The sequence below is a fragment of the Aquila chrysaetos genome, chromosome 6 (genome assembly GCF_900496995.4).
Source record: "Aquila chrysaetos chrysaetos chromosome 6, bAquChr1.4, whole genome shotgun sequence".
Lineage (NCBI taxonomy): Eukaryota > Metazoa > Chordata > Aves > Accipitriformes > Accipitridae > Aquila > Aquila chrysaetos.
The window spans coordinates 23,751,456-23,774,639 of record NC_044009.1 but is presented as its reverse complement, the minus strand read 5'-3'; the positions used below and the strand labels follow the sequence as shown (position 1 = coordinate 23,774,639).

Sequence of the window (23,184 nt, the reverse complement as noted above, 5' to 3'; positions counted from 1 at the left end):
AGTTTTGCCATCTCAGCATGTAATTCAGTCAACTGAGAGACATGCTTCATGAAAGACAGAGCTGGAAGGGAAATTGTGGATAGCACAGGAATGCCTTCTGTGTCTATCTCTAACTCTGCAATGTAAGTCTACTGAGCTAGTTCAACTCTAAGACAAAACTATGGGAATCTGTTCCAAAGCCTCCCTTCCCTGCTGGAAAATAACCATCACAAATTTATACTCATTTTTTCTTGTTGCCAGCATTATCCTTTAGCCTATAACCTCCCCCTCTCTTCCATGTTCCACACCCTGGAGGTATTCAAAAAGAGCATAGACAAGGCACTTCAGGACATGGTTTAGTGGGCATGGTTGATGGTTGGACACGATGATCTTGAAGGTCTTTTCCAACCTAAATGATTCTATGATTCTATGTGTTTGTAAGACAGCCATATGCCCTTCTATCTTCATTCCACTAGGCCCAGCAAGCCGATCTTTCAGTATACTCTTGTAGGAGATGCTCTACTCTGAAAAGTAATTCTGTTCATGAAATAGACTGTTTCCATGTTAGCTGATTCTCTAAGTGTCCAGAAAATTCAGCCCCATTTATAAATTTTTTTTCCCAAATGAAAATCCAGTAAACTTCAAATAGAAATAGTGTTAAACAAAGGTTGAGCTTTAAATAGTTACACTCATGTATTTCATGTACGTGTGGAATGCAAGTACCAGATGTGGGAAAGATTTTTGCATGACACTGCAGTGTCTAAGAACTACCATAGCTATGTAAACACTTCTGTAGAAGCCTGTTTCACTCTATAGCAGAACAGTCCTACAGCTATGCAGCAAGGACATCTGAAAAGAAATGCAAATGCAAGTCAAATCACAATAGAGTATGTTCTTGGAGCAAGTGAAGACTATCTAATCTGTTGGCAACATAGCTTCCACATTCTAAAATAGACAGGTAACTTAAGTTACTGTAACCCTTTCCACCTTGCTATGGAGAGGCCATAGGCACCTCTCAAAAAACATCTGCTAAGATCAGAGATGGAAAATACATAAAGGCAGCTCTAATTTTTTTAATTACTACTTATACCAGATGGCATTGTTGAGATAACACAGGCATAAGAGAATTATAACCAAATTATACTGCTTGTGTGATGAAATGAAATTTTTAACTATAGGTTAAGATTCTTACATCCAAGTGACATAAGGGTATAAAAACTCCACTGAAAATAATAATAAAACATAAACCCTCCCAGTATATTCCCAGATGGCAAAAGTTGACTTTTTCAGAATAACCAAAGCATCCAATAATACCCAGGGTCAAATTCACTCTGTCACTAAAAGTTTCACAGCTACATAGATGTAGCTGAAAAGAATATGGTCTTCAGTTTCTAGATTACTGGATGTACCTGTCAAGCCGTGACATATATTAGCTGATGCACATGCATGACAGTTTCTTATTACATGTCTCTGTACCTGATTATTTGAGTTCCTCCCCGACTATCTCCCAGGTAAGAAACAGTCCTCTCAAGAGTACTCAAGGTTTTAACACAAAATTCCAGCAATAAAATACATACATATATACCAGTATATAGTCACACAAAACAACAGAGATCATGATGTTAGCATGATTTTAGCAACTGGACTAATAATTTTCATCTGACACAAAAAGCAATAAACTAATGGGTAATGAATGTTGAATGTTAAAGATCAACTTACAAGCTTTCCTCAAAGACTTTCACCTTTTCGCAGCCCTCTGGAGGTTCACGCTTGAACATGTAACTGTTGTTGGGTTTCGGTGAGGTAGCATATTTTGGCAAGGGAGAATTATTCCCATTCTCTGCAGGAACAGAGTATCTCATTACTTAAATGTGTCACACTATAAAAAAAAACCCAATAACTATCTTTAAATGCCCCCCAAATTGAAACCCACTTCATTACCAACATTATAAAATAAAGAAACATTTTCATTCACTTCCAAGTCTTCATTTGCAAATAAGCTTTCTTATCTCAATCCCTTTCCTCCTTTCTATTTCTCCTTATATAATTTTCAGGCTTCTCTGCAATCTCTGTTCATTCCTGGACACTTTCAGTTTGTAACTGCAAACCTGAATCTATGGTCCTGTGCTGTCACCATCTAGCCAAAAGAAATGGGCAGAAGCCATACTCCTTAAAAACCAGAACAGGTTTTATGTTGAATTATAAAATTCTCCTAGTATATCTCAGAAGATTTCTGGTAAAAAAGAATAATTAAAAAACCGCAAACAGTTAAAACTCTTACAGGTGCATGTATGAAATGCTGGAAGGTTGCCCATTTTGTCTGAGATCCTAAAAAATACCTGACACAAGCAACAGGACTAGCCTACTTTGCCATTCCACCTGTTGCTGTATACTCTTGAAGAAGCAACTTGCTTAAAATACTTGAAGAATCTACTATTTAAAAACAAAAACTTGTTTGGGAAGCACATTCCTCAGTCACATCTATCCAGCTTCAATTAAAGAGCACTAGATATGTGTGCACACAGTATTTGGAGCAATTTGGAAAAAAACAGATTGCTTAGAAAGAAAAAAAAGTGTTCTACCATTTCTCCAAATCCCCTCTTTTATTACGTCTTCATGCACATAGCAATGAGTTAAAAGTTTAGCACTGTTGAACTTTTAAAGTTACACAGTACCTTTATCTCTGGAATCAGCAAGAAGATCATCTGTAGAACACGGACTTTCTTCACTGCCTTCATTAGAGATGGTAAGAAATGAGGTTGGAGATACTGACTGCGAGCGGCTGCTGTTGTTACTACCCCTGTCTGCTCCACCAGGCGTTTGAGTATCAATGCTGCGAGTACTACTACTACGCTGAACCAACGGAGGTGGTGCACGGTGCCCATCTGGAATATCTTGAGGCTGTTAAAAATAAAAGCTATCAAAGGGATGCTCTTGTCTGGTTAGCAATTTCTTTAAATCCAGTAATGCTGAGGGGTTTTTCGGGTTTCATAAAACAGTTTGAAGTAGAAAATTTTATTCATTACACAAGACTCCAACAGAAAATAAAGTCGGTTTCAGAAACTAAGGACAACAGTTTTCAATATTTCACAGAATCACAGAATTGCTGAGGTTGGAAGGGACCTCTTGAGATCACCCAGTCCAACACTCCTGCTCAAGCAGAGTCAGCTACAGCAGCCTGTCCAGGACTATGTGCAGTCAAGTTTTGAGTATCTCCACAGACAGTGATTCCACAACCTCTCTGGGCAACTTGCTCCAGTTCTGAGCACCCTCACACATTTGGCGGGGGGGGGGGGGGGGGGGGGGGGGGGTGTTTTTCTTCTGTTCAGATTGAATTTAATGGTTTTTAATTTATGCCCACTGCCTCTTGCCCTGTTATTGGGCACTACTGAGAAGAGTCCAGCTCCCTCCTCTTCATTCCTGCACATCAGATATTTATACACATTGATTGATAACTTCCCCCTGAGCTTTTTCTTCTCAAGGCTGAACAGTCCCAGCTCTCTCAGCCTCTCCTCACATGAAAGACGTTCCAGTCCCTTAATCATCTTCGTGCCCTGTATTTCTGATACTTTATTACTAAATTTACCTCTAAAAATACCTAAAAATAAAATTAAAGTTAAAAATGGGCAAGTTATGCTTCAACTGGGATGGGGACAGTTCAGCATGGGCAAAGAGAAGAAAAAGTTACTACAAAAACTTTCAAAACAGACCTTTTGTCTCTTCTCCTATTTTACTGAGATTTCTTATTTTATTAGAAAACTAATTACGGCACAGTAATCACAGAGGAAAAGGTTCAGATTCAAGCTTTAACTCTCTCCTCCTTTTTGCTTTCCAAGAGACTTTTCAACTACCTTTATCAAAGAAAGCATAATTAATTCCAGACAAATTTTATGACTTAAAAACCTTGAAAGTAAAACCAAAATAATTATAGAAAGCAATCATGGTGGCAGATACATACAACAAGCTGCTCCTCTTTGTCTCCCGTCTCCTTAATTATTATCTCAATCTCCTGATTCAGACCTTCTACACTGTTTCGGAATCGCGATCCTGTTGATTTGGTAATAGGTATCACAGGAACAAGAGCACTCTTTGGGATGGGAGCCTGAAGAACCAGAGACAGTGAGAAGGCAATGTAGATTTACTTATAAAACACAGTTACTATTTCTACTCAGAAGTGAACCTTTAAACAGAATACATCTACACCTCAATATCGAGGATTTACATGAAACTATAGCAATTGCGTTAAAATGGATGCCTTACATGAAGACACAGACATCCTGAATTTTGTTTCAAATCTAATTTCTAGCAGGAAAAGCTTTCAACAATCTAGTCTCAAAACTTCCCTTGATATGGTTTGCCTCCAGCTTGACATTGCTTTACAAGTGAAAATTTAACAGTAAACATTTAAATCTAAGTACTTTTGAAGCCTTTAAAATATATTCACATTCTGAAGTGAGCTGTACCACAATTTCACTTCCTTCGCTGTTGGATTTACCACTTGTAATTTCAATAAAATTGGGTTTTAATGGAAGTCTGCTGTTACCTACAGTAACGTGGCACATGCAGAAAAAAAATTATTCCACAAACGCAAGATTGCACTATGGTAGAAATGAAGACCAACGTAGTAACTATATTAAGAATAAAAGGTTGACAAAACAATTTAGGAAGACTTCCACAGAAAGAATAAAATCCCAAACACAAATGTTAATACATAGTTGCTTCAGAAGGAAGATTAACATTTTAAAAATCCAGTGTTTCAAAGTACACATGAAAATTCCATTCTCAGAAAACACTTTACTGAAGTCTTCCAAAGCCCCTTTTGGTACACCACAACTTCTCGAGATCTCCCATCCTCTCCATTAGCATCCTCCGCCATTAAAAAAACATGCTACCAGAACATCTGAAGATTCTGCCCTAAACTTCAACACAGACTCCTGGTGATTATGCAGGGCACTACTACAGATAACAGAATGCTTCCTGCAAACATTTAGTTCAACTCAAAGAACAGCACGACACTTAAAGTCACAGCAGAATTCTTGTGTAAAATTTCTAGACTCTATGGCCTAGTGTGCTATGTTGAGAACATCTCCTCTACTGATTGAAGGACAGTAGCATTCTCACCTGGTCTTCAAAGTGGTTTGTTCATGGGTTTGGGGTTTTTTTTTCCCCTCTAAGTAACGAGACTGTGCATAGACTGACATCAAAGCATTGCAACCTTGCATGCGAATTCTCAAAAACCAAGCAAAATTTGTCTGGCAGAAAAACTACCTTAGAGAGATGAATGTAAACAAGAGAATTCTAAGTGCAGATCATAATGCAGACATATTGTCACAATCACAAAACTCTAAGGCAGCAAAGCTTACACGTTATATTGGTTTTGCTTTACTGAAACATTAGGATAGCTATTAAAAAAAAAAAAAAAAAAAAAGACTTGCACAAGGACTACAAAAGCTTCTGTTCAGGAAATGCTTGTGACTGTTTATGTCAACAAAAACTAAACATTCTCACAATGGCCAAACTTGGAAAGACTTTCAAAAGCCTTGCCTGAAGATGAAAAAGAGAAAACAGAAACCACTGGAGAAGAGTGCAAAAAAGTCTGAGAAAGCAACCCTGCTAATTCAGTTCCAAACAAGGCCTTGGATCAACAATCCAGTAAACTAATACAGGTCAATATCCAGTCATAATACAGGTATATCAGCACAAGTTTAGGCACTAATAAAGGCTGTTTATGCACGCAGTTTTTAAATATACACATTCTTAGGACAAACTGAACTTGTTATAAAGTAGGAAGCAGAATCCAAGTATGCTTGTCTAAGATTTCAGCAGCCATTAGCAAAACATGGGAATTCTCCATCTTTTAAATATGATTGCCTACCACAGAAATTCTTAGAATCATAGTACTATTTGAAGAGCTCAAAGTAGAAAAGCACAAGTTGCTCCAATAGAGTTCACTATGGTTCAATACAGCACGTTTCAATTCCAAGAGAAATAATATTCTGCACGTGACCGAGGATGACTTGTTAACCCGGAGTGCCAGAGGCTGGAAAGGGAAGGAGGTACCGTTACAGGGGTGGAACAACCAGCCTCAAAACAAGAAACTTGATATTAGAAATACTGCCTTCACAGAGGTCTGCATGGAGATGGACCCTGACACACAGGAATAGGCAACCAACCTTTACAACTCATCTGCGTATTTGGGAAGGCACAAAATGAAGCAAGGTGCCAAACACAGGATAATAATTACAGTGCTCACCTAATAACACACTGACGGGGAGTTTTGGTGTGGGACAGTTAGAATCCTGAAACTTACAGGTATGGCTTAAACTCATGAGATACGAAATACGGGTGATGACAAATCTAAATTGTTCACAAGCATTTGAGAAAAATGCTCTAAGCTATTCCAATTTTTAAACAAGCAACAGAAATTTAAACAGAATCCAAGATCATTTGATGCTTCCGGATATTAACATCAAACCATCTCAAGGTTGAATGCATCATGGTAATTCCACTCTAAAAATGGAATGTTCTACCTATGCATGGTGGTAAGAGTGACACAAAAAACCGAACACTGCAAACTGCATGCAGTTGGTCTCGGTATTAGTGGTTGCTTAGGATCAATCATTCGATTGGTAAGACATTAAGGACACATGCTTCCCAGGAAAATGAAAGGAGGGGACTTGATGGTTCATAGTGTCAAGTAGCAGCATAATATCAGCAAAGTGCACTGAGGAACAAAGATTATTTTGAAAGACCTAATCCATTTATTCTTCCATCTGGCTTCAGCTCTGGCCTCAATTCTATTTTCTCCATTACATTCTCCGAGAATAAAGGAAAATTCCATTGGTTTGACTCCTGTTCACAGATTTAGTACCATGCAATTAATTCAAAATCCAACATTCTCAGAAGCATCCTGAGATCACCTGAGAAGGCTATGACCTTTTTGCAAACCCCTTTTCCTGTAGAGGCAGAATAGAACATTTCTGGCATCATGAAAAAACAAACAAAAAACATACAATTGCTCTGGAAAAAAGATGTAGTCAGCAGCACGGACTTGATCAAGTTCCTCACCAACTATTTCCTGATTCTGAGTAGAGGGACAGGAATAGCTAACAAGCTTATTCTATAGAGACTGTGTGGATTTCTGTCTTAAAAAAAAAACCCAAAACCCAAAAAAAACCCCAAACAACCACAGAAGAAAGAAGCACAACTAAACAATCAGTTGAAAGCTTAGGTGGTAAGAACCACTGTAAAAATTTTAATAAAACTCAAGAACTGTGGCAAAGCTTAAGTGTTTATTAGTAGGGAAGAAAAGAAGAAATAAATCCACTGGAATTGCTTCTCTTAGTTTTAACTAGAAAAGTAAGCCATTTCCAAAACTTTAAACAGAGTTTACCTGGTCTCTGTGAAGGTGCTATCGAGGCAATTTCCTAACACGTTTTCTTGGCCTTGTCTGGAATCCAGCTCCTTGAGCTCAGAAATCTTTGTATGACCCTCTAGAGTCAACAACTGCAAGTTTCCTTTAAGTTGGGAATGTAAAAAAATTTCTAAATATTCTCATCACTAACTGCAAGTGTTTCCACACAGTCCTTCCCACAAATCCTGAAGGAACTGAGCTGCTGCCAGAAATTCTAGTTTAGCAGTTCCCTAGAAAGGAATGAGAAAGCCTAGGAGCTTTGCCCTTGATGCCTACAGTTACAGATTTTCACTCTGACTTAGAAAGAAGCCTCTAAATACCATTAATCTAAACTCTTCACTTACTCTTTTTGAAGCCTTCTGTAACTTCCTCCCTTTGCAAGTAGCTTGACACAGCTGGCACAAAATTTATAGAGAAAAACAATGTTTTGTTTTGTAACACAATGTTGGAAAAGATGCTTTCCCTCAGTTTATATTTTATAGTTTGTTTCACAAGCCCAAAACCTAATTATCTGTTGTGCAATATTTTATTCACGTACTCTAAAAGTTGGCAGAATGCAAAAGACCTCCATACAAGAAGCAAAGTTTCATGAGCATAATAATAAATTAATTATGATGAAAAAAAGTTATATACGTAATTTGGGGGTGGGTGGGTGGGGGTATTTTTCAGAGTAGTAGCATCACTGTTCACTTTCAAAATTAAAAGCCACTAACATTATCTATGTTAAAATGACAACAGCTTAGCATTGTTTGTAGAATACAAAGCCAAACCTGTTAGACTGCATGCAGTTCTCCAGTATAGTGAAGGGCCTACACCAAAAGTTCCACAGTACACTTCTTTTTGGTTGAAATGCCTCAGTTGCCCACAAGTACAGAACAAATCTTCAAACAAGTTCTACAGGTTTGGATTAAATACCTGCATCAAGTATTTTGACCTGCCTTTTTTTTTTTTTTTTTTTTTTTTTTTTAAATGCGTCTCACCAATTTTCATAAACTTTCTCAAAAAAACGCTAGAAAGGGATTAGGTCATTTATTTGTCTGTCGTCTTTCATCATTTTGGACTGTTCTGACTTGAGCTACAACAGTCACTAAGATTAGCAGCATGCTACACTGCACCCATACTTCAGTAAAGCAGATCAAAATGTAAGAATTTGTACTAGAGAGCCTGTTTCAAATTCAAACTGTTCTTCTGCTGTACAGAAGAGGAGGAGGAAACAGTTTCTGTTTTGAGATTTAGAGAGTTTGAAGAAGTAATTCCTAAATTGTTATGTCAAAAAATGTAATTCTAAAAAAAATCCTAAATACAATACTTCTAGTAGCACAGAATTCAAACTAGTAACAAACTGAATTCAAGAGGCACTTAGGTCCTGAAAATTCATAACTCCTAATTAAATGAACTACAGCAGGGATAAGTTCGGGTCTGAGACAAAAGATGCTACTGATTTTTATACAAAGTAGGAGTTAAGAGGAACAGTGCAGGAGAAATTCAAAACACTGTTCTACTTTCTTATTTCTAGTCTTGAAGTGTAACAGATTCACTCAGACACCTGACTTCTATCTACGAAAGAACCTGGCTGCTCAGGACTGTATGTATGGTTCTCCTTTCTATTTTTTATTTCATGGAATCATAGAATGGTTTGGGTTGGAAGGCACCTTAAAGATCATCTAGTTCCAACCTCCCTGCCATGGGCACGGACACCTTCCACTAGAGCAGGTTGCTCAAAGCCCCATCCAACCTGGTCTTGAACACTTCCAGGGATGGAGCATCCACAACCTCTCTGGGCAACCTGTTCCAGTGCCTCACGACCCTCACAGTGAAGAATTTCTTCCTAGTATCTAATCTAAATCTACCCTCTTTCAGTTTAAAGTCATTACCCCTTGTCCTGTCACTACATGTCCTTGTAAAAAGTCCCTCTCCATCTTTCTTGTAGGCCCTTTTTAGGTACTGGAAGGCTGCTATAAGGTCTCCCTGGAGCCTCCTCTTCTCCTTCTCATCCTTTATCAGCATGTGTAAGTACCTGTAGAGCAAGATGCATGCTGATGCCGCAACAGCTTCCCTCCCTGGCCTAAATTATTTCTGGAAGGATGGAACAACAGAAAGGAAACAGTTTTCATTAACTGGTATCAAAGTATGCTATTTATTAGAACAATACTAACTGCATTTCAGGAGTAACTGGGAATACGATTAGATCTGCAGAGCAGCTTCACAGCTTAAGTACTTTCTCAATTCACAACACTGACAGTTCCACAGTTCCTTTCAACTACATTGACTTGCAAGGCAATCATGAGGAATTCGTTCCTTTTGTAACTGTTAATAAAACATATGTGTGTATATCATGAATATACATTCATGAGATATCAGTGGGGAGGGGCAGGGGGGGGAAGAGAAGTCTTCTTCTGAAAAAATGACCAAATTTTCCTATTGTTTTTCTCAAAGTTACTCAAGAAAAACAGACTTGAAAAAGGATCTGAATGTCTAAAAGCCTGTAATTTTTTTCCACATGCTATCAATTGAGCTAAAACTATTACCTCTCTGTGAACCTGACCTCATTAACAGTCTTGTGATAAAACTAAAACTGCACACAGAACATGTGGTGGCCTAACCATCACAATTTTTGAAGTGATTATTACTTAAAGTCTCAAGGCATGATAAACGACAGGGAAAAAAATAATCTTACAACAGCTGAATGAAGCCATCAAGAGTATAAACACTTTTAATAGAGTACATAAAAATCCCATTGAATAACCTTTTGTCAGGTAAGCTCTCTAAATCAGTTCATCATAGGATTAGACAAGTGCTATTGCCAAGACACAAAATATGATCAGCAAAAACTATGATTTTATTTGGGTGTATCGTTTTACCACCAGTTTGTTCCATGCCATATTCTACATGCAAATTCATAACCGTTATAGCAATGTGTAATGAAAAAAATAATCTATATCTTTAGATTAAGCTTCTCTGTCATCCTTTTGTAGAGTCTGCAGAATGCACTTTAAGAGTTTTGCTTTAAGGAAGGATCTAATTATCTGAAATTCTTTGAAACTGGGAGTTCAAAGCCAACCCAGCCAAGTAACAAAAAGATCTGGAACCACATACACTCGAAGTCAAAGCAAACGGATCTATTTCATAGAATTCACCTATAGCTACAACATATTCAGCAGTACATATTTCTAAGTTCCCTTTTAGGCAAACCACAACCTTGAAAGGAGTTAAAAATAGTATTAGCTACCCAGTATGTCCAAAAGGGCACAGCCTTACCTGACTGTGGTTAATGGCTGCATGGTTACCATGAAATGGAGACTGCCTTTCTTTATCACGATGATGCCTACTGCTGTGTTTGCTTCTCTGCAATTGTTGACGCAATTTTGCAATCTAATAATGGAAAAATTCACATTATATTTCACCAGATACATTCAGGTACACACACAGTTTCATCAATTTATTCCATCACTTAGTTAAAATTCTTTATTACCACAATGTTCATAACTATTGCCAGCACTAAATTAGACTCAAATTCTTGCAAACCTGACATGTTAGCTACCAGTTCCACTGAAGCCCAGAAGATCCTCTGGAAGTTTAATGAAAGAACTTGAAATACATGGAAATTTTAAAGTAGTTTGGTCACTGCTGTATTTCCTCCTCTCATGAAGAGTGTCACCTGCATTTGACACTTTCTTTCCCACACATTCGGATTAAAAATTTTAATAGTCCTGCATTATTATATGAAATCAACAAACAAACAGCTATTTCTTATTTTTTACCAAGCACGATTTATAATAAAACAAAGCAGTACAATAGTCATGCCCTCCTGAAAGCTCACAGCAACAGTGCATACCAGTAAAAAATTTAACCCAAAGGTATCTCAATTAATAGCATTTCTGACCTCCTTGAGTTGATCATTGCTGCCCCACGATGCTGAACGTTTGTGTGAGCTTCTCTTCTTTTCTAAATATTCTTCAGCCCAGGCACTTTCTGTCTGCAGCAAGAAGATTACAGGATTAATTAAAAAAAGGTAACTCCTACTTTCTGGCAGAATATTTTGAGACAAATTAGAAGAGAGAACAGTGTTAAGATTTGCTAGATTCAGAACTGTGAGTGAAAAGCAGTCACTGACTAGAAGCCCTTCTGACAAGTAAAGTATGAAAAAGTGGAGTGAAACTATGTAATTTAAAAAAAAAAAACCACCACACAGAAAAACAACTTTCAGACCTACTCTAATACAGTAATGTGCTAGTTTCCCTTCCAAGTTACTGAGCATAAGGCAGTATTAACAGCCAGATGTACCACAAGCTGCTATAGAGATCTAAAGAACCAGTACAACAGTGCTGAATTTGGGGGAGATGGTATATTTTATTTCCTGCACAGATGCTGACCTTGTTATTTCTGACACATTAGCTAGGGTAGCTTGGTGTAAACATTGTGAAAGCCTGTGCCAGTACAGCTTCAAAATCATGTTCTTGCTCAGAAGAGTGAGAAGAAAGAAGGTAAGGCATGTAAGCACCACTACAGCTATGGCAAAGCAGGGAATTAACTTATTAATGCCTCAAAGGGCTTCAGGCTCATAGTTGTCTCAGGCCAAGCAGAAAGCAACATAGATAATACTACACTAGTTTCACTAAACCAACTAAGTCATTAACATTTAATAATGAAACTTGCAAACACACTGCAGTGAAAAAGTTCTGAGAAATTCAAAGTATCATTAAGACAAACTGTATTTATTTAAGGTAACAAAATGCACAGGCAAGCCTGTGATAATACTGCATGCTTTATGGACAGTTTGTATTCCCACCTAGCCTTGTCCAGAACGGCCTTCAAAAGCAGTGAACTGTAAAGGCTCTAAGAAGACGGATAATAACATCTATCAGGAATCTCTGTGCAGTCACAAGAAATATACCTAATGAAGCACGGGGAATGAGTTCTGGAAGGAGCTTACACACTGAAAGAGACCGTGAATTCCTTTAAATTCACTGTTGCCATAGTGCAGTTCTTAGCATACGGCGGTGATGTAGCTAACTTACCCTTAGGAGTCATTGATACCTCACTTTGTCCTACAGACAGAACTTTGCCTCAAAGCCTTCACATCTACAGTGTGCAACAGTGAGACTAACAGGTTGCAAGCAACAAGCTGACCTTACTTACCCCATCTGTACTCGGAACACAGAAACTCACAAGGCCTTCAATGATGTGGTATTAATCCCCATTTTGCAGGGAAAATGGAGGTTTAACTCCGAAAATACAGGCTGCAACTCCCATTGGCTTCAGTCACAGATAAAAGTTTTGTATAAATGAAACCTCCACTATCAGTAGTTTTTTCATCTTCATCATTCCAAATCAAAAACTAACTAGGACAAATCTGAATAATTAAGTTAGTAGGGTTGCTTTGAAATTCCTATTTCATAGCAAAATTAGAATCCACTATAATCTATTTTTCCAGAAAAGCCCTCACTTATCTTCATCATAAAATAGAATAATTGATAAACCCCATTCCCAAGTACCAATCTTTGTCTAATCAATTCTCAAATGTCAATCTGAAGTCTCATCCTATCCTCTAGCTCTTGGAACAATAAGTTTTAGCCACTAATTCTAACTTCCCAACTCAGCACAACCATTACACTTGCCTACAGGAACCTAATTAACACTCTAATCAGTCTTTGCATTTAATTTATATTCAAGACTTTAACTTAAGATTCAAGACTTATTTCATAAATTAGTATCTGATTTATTTTAAAGGATTAAAGGTTGCTTTGATGCTTATCCTCAAAACAAATAGTTAGAAACCGTTTAAGAGCAAGAGTAGGTATAAGACATTAAATTATAGGAAACCTACAAGACAGAAATGTAATACTGTTTTAGCAAGTCTCCTACTTATTCCCCATATTTTGTTTATAATACTTATTTTCAAGAAACACAGACCCAATAACCAAAGAGGGATTTCTATTTCTCTAGGTTCTTAAAGTACTACTACTTGCTTATTAGTTGTTACCATTCACAACATCCTTCTGCCTGTTCTAGAATTACAAAGAGAAATGAGTTTAAGGCTAAATTTGTCACAGATAGTAGAACACTTAAAAAAAAGTCTTAGAGGCAAAAACTTTGCAGTTGAAATGAATTATTCTTTAAGAATTAAAAAATACAAAGCAATTGTCTCATTTTAGCTTGTATTTTGACATAGCTGTATTTCAAACAACCACAGGCAAAGCCAAACAGGTTTGATTTAAAGGGAAAAAGACACAAGATTACAAACACCTGTTTTAGCAGCACTTAAAACAATATCTGCATGTATGAATTCTAGCCAGACCCTAGAACACTCAATACTACACTTATTCATCGTCCAACAAATATTCTGCATGTACATAATTCAGTCTGGTTTTATAGACAGATTTCATCAAAATAATCAGTCAACGCAGGAGTCTGATACATAGACAGTCTCTGCGTGACCTGGGATCTCTTACGCAGTTCTCGGCTATGACCTATGGGCATCTCTATAAAGGCCTGCAAGTCAAAGTGTGTCACTAATTGCTCTCTTCCCAGTCTGCTTCCTGAATGACTCTACTCCCTATGCCATAAACCCAAAGAATCAAGATACGCTGGTTACCTAGCATGAAAATATTTTTTATCTTAACAGGCTCAATTCCTATTCCCTAAACTTTTGAAATCTGAACACATCCATTTCACATCAGACTTTGTGAAATCTGAAATTACACACTGGAGCCAGAATATCTTGTAAGTGAAACTTCATCCAAACACCACATGTTCAGAAATGCTAAACAACACAAATGGAGAGCCTATACTATCTTGGGAAACTAACTATTGTAAATCACATTTTAAACTTGTCCCTAGCTCAAATGGTTGCTCTCAAGCACACCAGAAAGATTAAAAGCAGTGTTGTCTCATCAGTGTCATATCAACACAAACTTTGGACATACAGATGTATGTCTGTATCCCAAAATTTTCTACTGGTTTGATAAATTTTAAATTAGGAAGTGCAAACAGATCATTCTATTTCCCTCAGCAGTACACTAACATCAATCACCACTAAATATACTTATTCTGCAGAAATATCCAATACCCTTTACAGTCTTCCCATTAATCTTGGCAAATATATTTCCCGTTATATATGTAAGCCCCACTACCACAGCAGCTAAATGTTTCAGAATTGGAAGAAAAAGACAAAAGAAAAATGTAAGCCAAAAAAGATGATATCTAATCTAACTGGAAAATACAGAGATTAGAAAAGCCCAACCATGACTCAGGAAACTAAGCTGAAAGAGATCAACTAATATAGCAAATACTTTGGCAGTAGTATGGAATTATAATTATTTTGAAAAAAGTATTATCCTAAGAAATCAAATATGAAAATAAATAGCTAAGGCACCGACACTGGTTTAGTTCTGCCCTTTAATGATGCCTTTTAATAGCTAAACATGAACAGCAATTCCTTCTGTATCATACGCCTGCCTTCCTCCTCCTCTTCTTACTATGATTTGCTTACCTTTTTCACCCCATCTTCTAACCATTTTTCCAATTCATTTTCCTACACAGAGAACTTCTTCCTCAGCTCTCCTATCTTCACCAGTTTCTATTTCCACCTTATCCATATGGGCATATTCACCTACAAAACACCTTACTGTTCTACTGATCTTCTCTTTGAATTGTGGTCCTTTCTTCAAAATGTTGTGGGTCTTGAGAAGGCCATACAGTAACAATCAACACTGCATGCATCATCTGCTCAACATCCTACACATTTGAGTAGACAGTGCACAAACCTACATGGCCACATTTTTGTTATTGTTACCAAACCTAAGGCAAGCTCAAACTCAAGTATGTCCCACATGCTGCCAGTTTCTCTTCCAACTGCATTTTGCTTATATTCTTTGGAATAGGTGGAGATCTGCTGTTGAAACCATGCTCTAGGAATAGGGATTTAAAATCTGGCATGTTTGGCTCTTTCTTTCACTCTACGAGTTAGAGAAATCCACAGCTAAACTGCATCTACAGAAGGAGAAACGAAACACTGGGATATTTTACGGAAAAATCCATCTTTAATCACTTCTGCATACAGTAGAATACCATGTAACAACAGCTCCCTTTAAGGGGAATGATAAAACAATTGTCATGATAAGTGTGTAACTCTTGTAACACCAGTTTCATTCAACTGTTCGTTCTGTCTTTACAGGTGGCATAGGACAGAACCATTAAAAGCTTGTGAAATTTTGTCAAGCTGTTGAAGTTTATTGGCAAATCATGTACTTTTTTAATACTCTGCAGCTGACCTAAATTTGAACATCATTCACAGTTCAAGGAGTCAGGTCTTCAATGTATATGATTCTATACTTGGTGCATAGATCCCATGTGAACACTGAAGGCATTTTACAATCAGAGGATGAACAGCCTATCACAGAAAAGGCTACAATAACTTTTATACAGGCACTACAGAAGCTTTTTTATTCAGCTTTAAGACAGGCATACATATAAGGAGTCACTAAGTTCTCTTGTATACATTTAAACTAAATAGTACTTAACACCAGTGCAATCTAGTGTACTGCACACCGGAAGAACAATGAGAAAACAGATGTGCAATACACTAGTGTTTTTCTGAGGCAAGAAGAAAGTGGAACTCTTAACAGATATTACAGCTCACAGCCTTTTCTTAGAATGCAAATAAATCACATACGTAATCGCAAAGGTAGGATTCCTGCAATTGGAAAGCGAATAGGAACTTGCAAGCAAGAAAGCTAAAGTGAATGTTTTCAAGGGAAAAGGTTCTTACATTTAAATCCTGTCTTCACATTTAAATACTCTGAAGACAAAAATCTGTCCTACCTGTGTGGCTTTGTCTCTCATACATGGGGCAGCTTGTCCATGATTATCACGAGGCCACTGTCCAGCAAGGTATGGAGCAGCAAGCGTATCCAATGAGGAAGTCCGGCGAATAATACTGGAAGGGCTTGATGAAGGTGGTCTTGATTTGTCAGCTAGAATAAGAACACTTGATTAGAAAGAAAGCAAGACAGAGAGCTTAATTATTTTAATTGCCTACAAGAAATCATATCAAATTGGAACTACTATGTTATTAAGTATACAACAAGATACTTTTAATACAGGAATTAAGTTTGCTTTTCCAGGCTCTATTCAGTTTTAATAAGCAATGAAATGTGTTTTTATGGTTTCCTTAAAAATACCCTTACGCCACAAGTGTTGCATTGGCACTCATACACCACCATTTATTCCCTCAAAGGTGCAACAGTCACTGGATTCTTAAATGATGAAGGCTTGGAAGAAATAAAAATAGCTAAGTTTCCTCATACATAAAGGCTGACAAAAAAAAAAAATCTGTGCTGAACTTTTTCAATTTAATGTCCTGTTTAGAGTTCATCCCACTAGCCCTTTACCCTTCACCTAATCTAATTCAAGGGACACTATAAACTGACATGTTTTATTAACCACCCAGTATACAATATATGGCAGATTCATAAAGAGTTATGTCTAACCCTTAGATCCAGAAGTCAAGTTTGATAAGGTAATGATTTACATTTTACAAGATAATCAAGACATCTCCTCCCTTTACATGCGACTTGGTAACTACATTCATATTTGCCTGACACTACACCTTCTGCAAAATGTCATTTTTAGTGTTTACATTGATATCACTTTTCAGAACAATTTAGGTACTAACAGGAACCCTTGATGAAAAACGTTACGTATAACAAGCACAGGAAGTAACATGAGAAGGAAGAATATGGTTAAAAACAAAAATTTGCATCTATCCCATCTGTCAATGATATCTTAAAGTAAAGTGGCAGTAAAAGACTACACTGCAAGGTAGTAAGTGTAAACACTGTGACGAAAGGTTCCTCAAAATAGTATTTTGAGGTTTGTTAAATTAAAGAGAACAACAAGCAGGAAAGACCCAGGGTTTACATATACATACATGCTCGTACATTATTTGTTACTAGCTATTCTAGATGTAAAATCCAGAGATGACAATGATCAAAGCTTACTATCGATTCATCTAGTCCCCACAGAATTATACCTGAAAGAATCTCTTATTAATGTTACCTGTAACAAATACAAAGGCCTAAAACAAATGGCTAGAACACAGCAAACAAGATACAGAGATCAGATGGAAGCTTTACAAGGGCACTGGAAAAACTCAGTCATACGTCCTTCCTGACTGTGCCTTAGGATGAATTCTGCACTAGAAGCATAAATAACACAGCAATTTGGATTCTACATAAACTCATTTATGGGCAAAAGAAGTTGTGCCTGATTAGTGTCTGACTGCTAGTCAGAAAATAAAACCACTGCCATCAGAAGTCCAGGATTAAATTTCTAAGCTGTTTCAATCTACTAAAGGTACATAAATATTAATAAAACCTATTAGGTATAGAATTCAGTGGTGTGGACAACATCTTAGTCTCATAGAACACCAGTCTTTGAAATGTAAGTCTAGTGACATTCTATACTAAATATCCTCATGCAAATTTTGCATTAGAAATGTACACAATGAAAGTGTGGAAAATACTTCAATTCAACTATAAGGAAATAATTATTAGCACTATAATCAGCCATGTTCACATAAAGCAGTCCAGAAACCTCATCTGGTTTATTATTTCTACTAGTACCAACAATGATAAAATCTTACTACTGAGCTCACAGCAGATCTGCTCTCAAGGAATTGCAGCAAAGCTCAGTTTTGGAGTTACCATGCACTTAAGACCGCTGTATCAAAGAAATTCTCTGACTACTACTACCACCATACAGCACACTGCTTGTATCTTTGTATCAGGAGATTTCAAAACGATTCCTTTTCTCTGTACCATGGGAGAATGTGGCATGCTAATGCAACGTGTCATTCCTTACAAATTACACTTGCTTCCAAAGTTATATCGAACATGTTATCTGTCTCAGAAGCAACTGCCATACTCTCCTTATTTATTTTTCTTCTGAATTATTATTCTTCCTCTTCAAGAAGCTTCTCTCTTTTTACCAAGGGGAAACAAAGGATGTGAAAAAAAAAAATATTAAAAATCAGGAAGTGTATGTAGTCAGTCACATCATCTGCAAAACCACCGCAGCGGACAGCTTCAAAACTGAAGCAGCAGAAATTATTACCCTCTCTCCTCCCCCCACAAAAAAAGCAGAAAGAATATTTTGCTAGGCAAACGGAGAGAATGAAAACTGAAGAGCCTGTTTACTATTTAAGTTTAAGCGAAGCTGCTCATTTCAAGGCACAAAGCCTGCAAGTATTCTCTTTTCCTCGGATTTAAAAAGTCTTTCAAGGAATTCTGTTTTCAAATTACTTTTATTTAGATGGGGCAAGGATGTTTGGATTCATTTTTATTTACTTTTCCACCTTCACAACATATCTTAATACAAATTGCCAAAGTCCACTATACAATTCCCCTTGCTGTTTCAAAACACTTCAATGGGAACATATACAATGTTTTCATTGCACTTTCCTCTACAACACTTGAAGCAAGTGTTCAGCTGCTATTTTTCCTTGATGTGACCTACATAACAAGAGATCTGCCTCCGTAGAGATAACAGTTACAACAGCTGTGGCTGATGAAAAACAATGGAGCTGTTTCATCAAATAGACACTTCTTAAATATTAGATCTGTTTTAATTGGCCTGATTATCTCTTTAAACCAGTATTTGTGATAAATATCAACCCTCCTATCCATCCACCACTAGTCTAAATCTATTTAGAAACAAAGTCTTTCTGCAATCTGGCTTCAAACAAAGCAAAATAATAGAACAAAATATAAACAGAACATACACAATACAAATCAACAAAGTCCATAATGTGGGAAAATAACAAGCAAGTTGCCAGGTCTTCACAAGTCATTGCAGTACAACTGACTGACTGAAGTTGCTACAGGTAAACCAGTATCACACATATCTATTGCAACTGTGAAGTCAGACACCTCCAAAGGCAATTTAAGCTAAGGCAGTCTAACAATGTGGCTGAAGAGCAAAATTGAACAAATATGGATGCTTACCAATAACTAAACTGAAAGGTAGGAAAGAGAGTGCTGACTTGGAGGGCTCTTAACATACAAGTCCTACAACTGCAATTACAACTGCAAAAGAAAATTACAGTGTGAGAACACGTACCTGTGAATTGGATACCTCACGGGAGAAAATTGCTATATGTAAAAGAAAAGAAGGAAAGAAAGAGGGAAGGTCTTACACATAAAGAAGTCCTAAGAGACAAAACACTCTGAAAAATCATGTTTCAATTCTTCAGAAGTTCAGAACTGTTGTTAGACCTACAAAATAAGGATTACTGCTGAAGTGCAACTTGAAGATTGATCTTACAGTCCTGTTGATATCTTTCTACATATTTGAAATTAAAGTTTTGAGGAGGGAAAATAAAAAATCCAAAGAAACATCTTCTAACATACACCATGGGAAAACAAAACAAAACTAGCAAGCAGGAAAAAGAGCCACTGGAAAAGCATGGGACACCATTAACCTCATAAAATTCCCTGACAGAGTTCTAATTGAAGCTTTTTATACAGGTAGGATATCCAAAAAAGTGAGAAAGAGTGACACCCAACAAGCTTCTCTGGCATCTAGGCATACAGTTGACCTTTTTGTTCTGTTTTGGTCAGCCTTTTCCTCAGAAAGGACATTCATGGGATCTCTCCCATGCACAGCTGTCTTTTCCCAAAAACTCATACAAACACAACTGATGTCAGGGGCTTCACCTACTTTTTATGTTCCGTTGAAAGTATTCAACAGGCTCAGACAGTATTAAAAACAGACACACAGCACAACCCTGTGTATTCCCTTTGGAAGACAATCTTGGCTATTATCTTCACATAAATGTAAAAGAACTACTCACGCTTTTGCTTCTAGTAATTCAAAATGATCCCTTGGTAGGAGAATGACTGAATTAATGTTGCTTTACAAAAACAAACCTCAGAAAGCCCAAGATGTTCACTTACTCAATTCTAGTGAATTGAAACATTTTTAATCCAAATAAGCTCCCCTGAAGTGTTGGTCACAAGAAACCCAAAGTGTGATGCTGCAAAAATGAATTAACTTTCTTTATACCTACCATTTGTTAAATAGCTTAGGTAAGCAAAGCAGCCATATAATGGTACACAAAGCCTTCTGTACTCTCTTGTCCTACAGTAATATCTTTTATAACTACTGCAAAACCTTGGTAATTCATGTTGACAGGTCTGCAGTTATTATTGTGTCACTCACCAAAGTCTTAAAAATAAATAAATTCTACAGTGAAATATAAGAGTGTTATGGAGTTCCATTCCTTCTCCCTGTCCCAAGAAGGGGTTCACATCTGAACTCTTTAAGACTTACCAATATGCTGTTATAACAATTTTCATCATTTCTTTTCATACAAGTATGCTTTAATATTATTCTTCCATATACTATTCTAAATAATTAAAGGCCAATGTAGTTCCAGATAAAACTAACCAATTTTTCTCCTTTATTTTCAGAGTGAGTGTAAATGTCCAATACAGTCAACTGGAACATACCAGAAAGTTCAGCATCCAGTAGAGAAATCTCTCACAACCTCAAGGTACCTGAAAGGGTCAGTAAACAACTGATACAGCTCTGGTCTTGACCTTCTTGTTTACACAGCCTGGTGCATTATAACATTTTTGGAGTTGAACAGTTGAACTCTTCTGAGAAGATGTGTTTTATATAAGAACATAACAGGATAGCATTTGATCTTTACTCAGTAGATAAACCAAGATAAAAATAACAGTAAAGGTAGAGTATACACATTATCTCATTTTGCAACAGTCTACTAGTAGGTCAAAACAACTTCCTCTAACAGGGGTGGTTTGCAGACAAGTAAAGAGGGCTTATGTGAAAACTGAACCAAAACTGGAGATCGCAGGACAGACCTCGCAGTGTAGAAATGAGGCCACACCAGTGACGCTAAGGACAGAGCACATCAACATGCAAGTAGAAGCAGAAGTCTGTAAAATAAGTGCTAGAGACTGCAGGGAGGGAAAGTAAAAGATGAAAACTGGGTAGTAGGAAGATCTAGGCTCTTGGTCATATTTAGAAGGGAAGCAGCAAGAAAAGCACAGAAATTTAGAAACTGTGCCATAGAATCTTTCAGTTTGTAATTATCCCATCATCAACAGAAAATTCAGTTAAGTATTTCCAACGTTTAGTTGCAATTTGGTTCAGAAAAGAAAACAAAACAATCAAATAAACAACCCACACACACACAACACCACCCCACCCCCCCCCCCCCCCCCCCACCAAGGAACTTCAACACCAAAAAAACCCCAAAAGAAGCTATTAAGTCACATTTGTAAATTCACAAGTTGGGGTTCTCAAGCATTAAGCAGGTTGATGAAAACTATGTTCAAAACTATTCAACTGCTTCCCAGAAAAGAAAATCTGAAAAACATGAAGTTGAGTCTAAAGTATACAACTCACAGAACCAGTATCGCAGTTCAGAAGAAGCTATCATTTGTCTAACCTCAAGGTTCATTTTAATCTAGAAAAACAGGGCTGCAGATGTAGGAATGAGCAAAAGCCATCATCAACTGAAAACAAGAAACAGGAAAACCCAAGTTATTCTGCAATAGATTCTGACTGATACCCTGAAGTGGCCTGCATGGCTGCACAACTGTAGCCTCATTAGCAAAAATGAAGTTCCACTTCCATGTTCTCAGCTACCACTAAGTTTTCTCATCTAGATGAAGAAAAAATTGAAGTTAACTCTGTCTCTATCAAGCACTGGACTATACATACAAATGTTAAGCAATATTAAACAGGTTTATTTTGCATTTTGGGCCAATACAAGTACTGTTCAGAAATTTAAACACAAGGAAGCAATTAAACAGACACTACTCTTCTGTTTTCACACACCTTGTAAAAAGCTAGTGAAGTTATCTTAACACAGTACAGCGATCAAATGACTTGTTTCTTTCTAAATGCCAATTCTCAGATCCAGTAAAGAAGTTAGCGTGGTTTCAACAGGCTTCTATGCAACAATCTGAAGATGGTGCAATTTTTCCACCCTAAGTGGTCTGCAACATGCCTTTACAAACAGCTTTTGAACCTGGGTCTCAAGGCTAGCCATCCTGTTCCTCATTCTCCAGGCCAGGAGACTGCATCTTGGGCAAGAGTTTCTATAAAGTTCACAGGAAGAAGATAGGATTTTGTGATGCATATAAAGTCTTTCAGATTACTGATTAACAAGAATCTCAAATGAAGAATACACACATTCCTCAATCCAAAGCCTCAGAATATAACCTTAAAAAAACCCCACATTACTGGTATCTGGAAAGTGGAAAATCTAATTCAGAACCTAAATGCCTTTGTGACACTGCTCTCTCACATTGCAGGCAAGCAGGCATATGGTAACCTTGAAGGGGCATGTCTGAATTAAAAAAAAGAAGTAAAATTAAGTCACACAGACATTAGCTTAAGTACTGTACCAATTGGTTATGACTGTCAAATTTGGCAGCATCATTCCTCAAGAGCCAGGATAGAAAAAAAGAAAAAACCCAACACAGTAGTCTGCTTATAACCATTATTTTAGAAAGGGGGAGCAACATTAGGAGAAGTAGAAGTGTTAAAGGGAATCACGTCAGTCCTAGATTTCTGCACATACACTTCTGCATATTAGTCAACTTTATTGTGTAGATTCCCACATGCAATTTAATGAAAAAGAGAAGCTGTAAACTTTGGTATCTCAAAAGTCAGAGATTTGTACAGATTTGAGGACATTAACACAAAGCCTCACTCACGCATTTTTGAGTAAACTTTTATCTCAAGAAGAAAAAGGA

At 37.1% G+C, this 23,184-nt stretch overlaps 1 protein-coding gene across 1 annotated transcript in view; it reads right to left on the bottom strand.

Moving 5' to 3' along the window:
* The window catches only part of FAM117B (family with sequence similarity 117 member B), a 31,660-nt gene that overhangs the window by 6,654 nt on the left and 1,822 nt on the right, over nucleotides 1–23,184 (bottom strand). Inside the window, 6 exon segments of the mRNA XM_030016672.2 lie at nucleotides 1,699–1,819; nucleotides 2,655–2,880; nucleotides 3,938–4,081; nucleotides 10,652–10,765; nucleotides 11,277–11,369; nucleotides 16,217–16,368. Of these exon segments, the coding sequence (XP_029872532.1) occupies nucleotides 1,699–1,819; nucleotides 2,655–2,880; nucleotides 3,938–4,081; nucleotides 10,652–10,765; nucleotides 11,277–11,369; nucleotides 16,217–16,368 (850 nt within the window).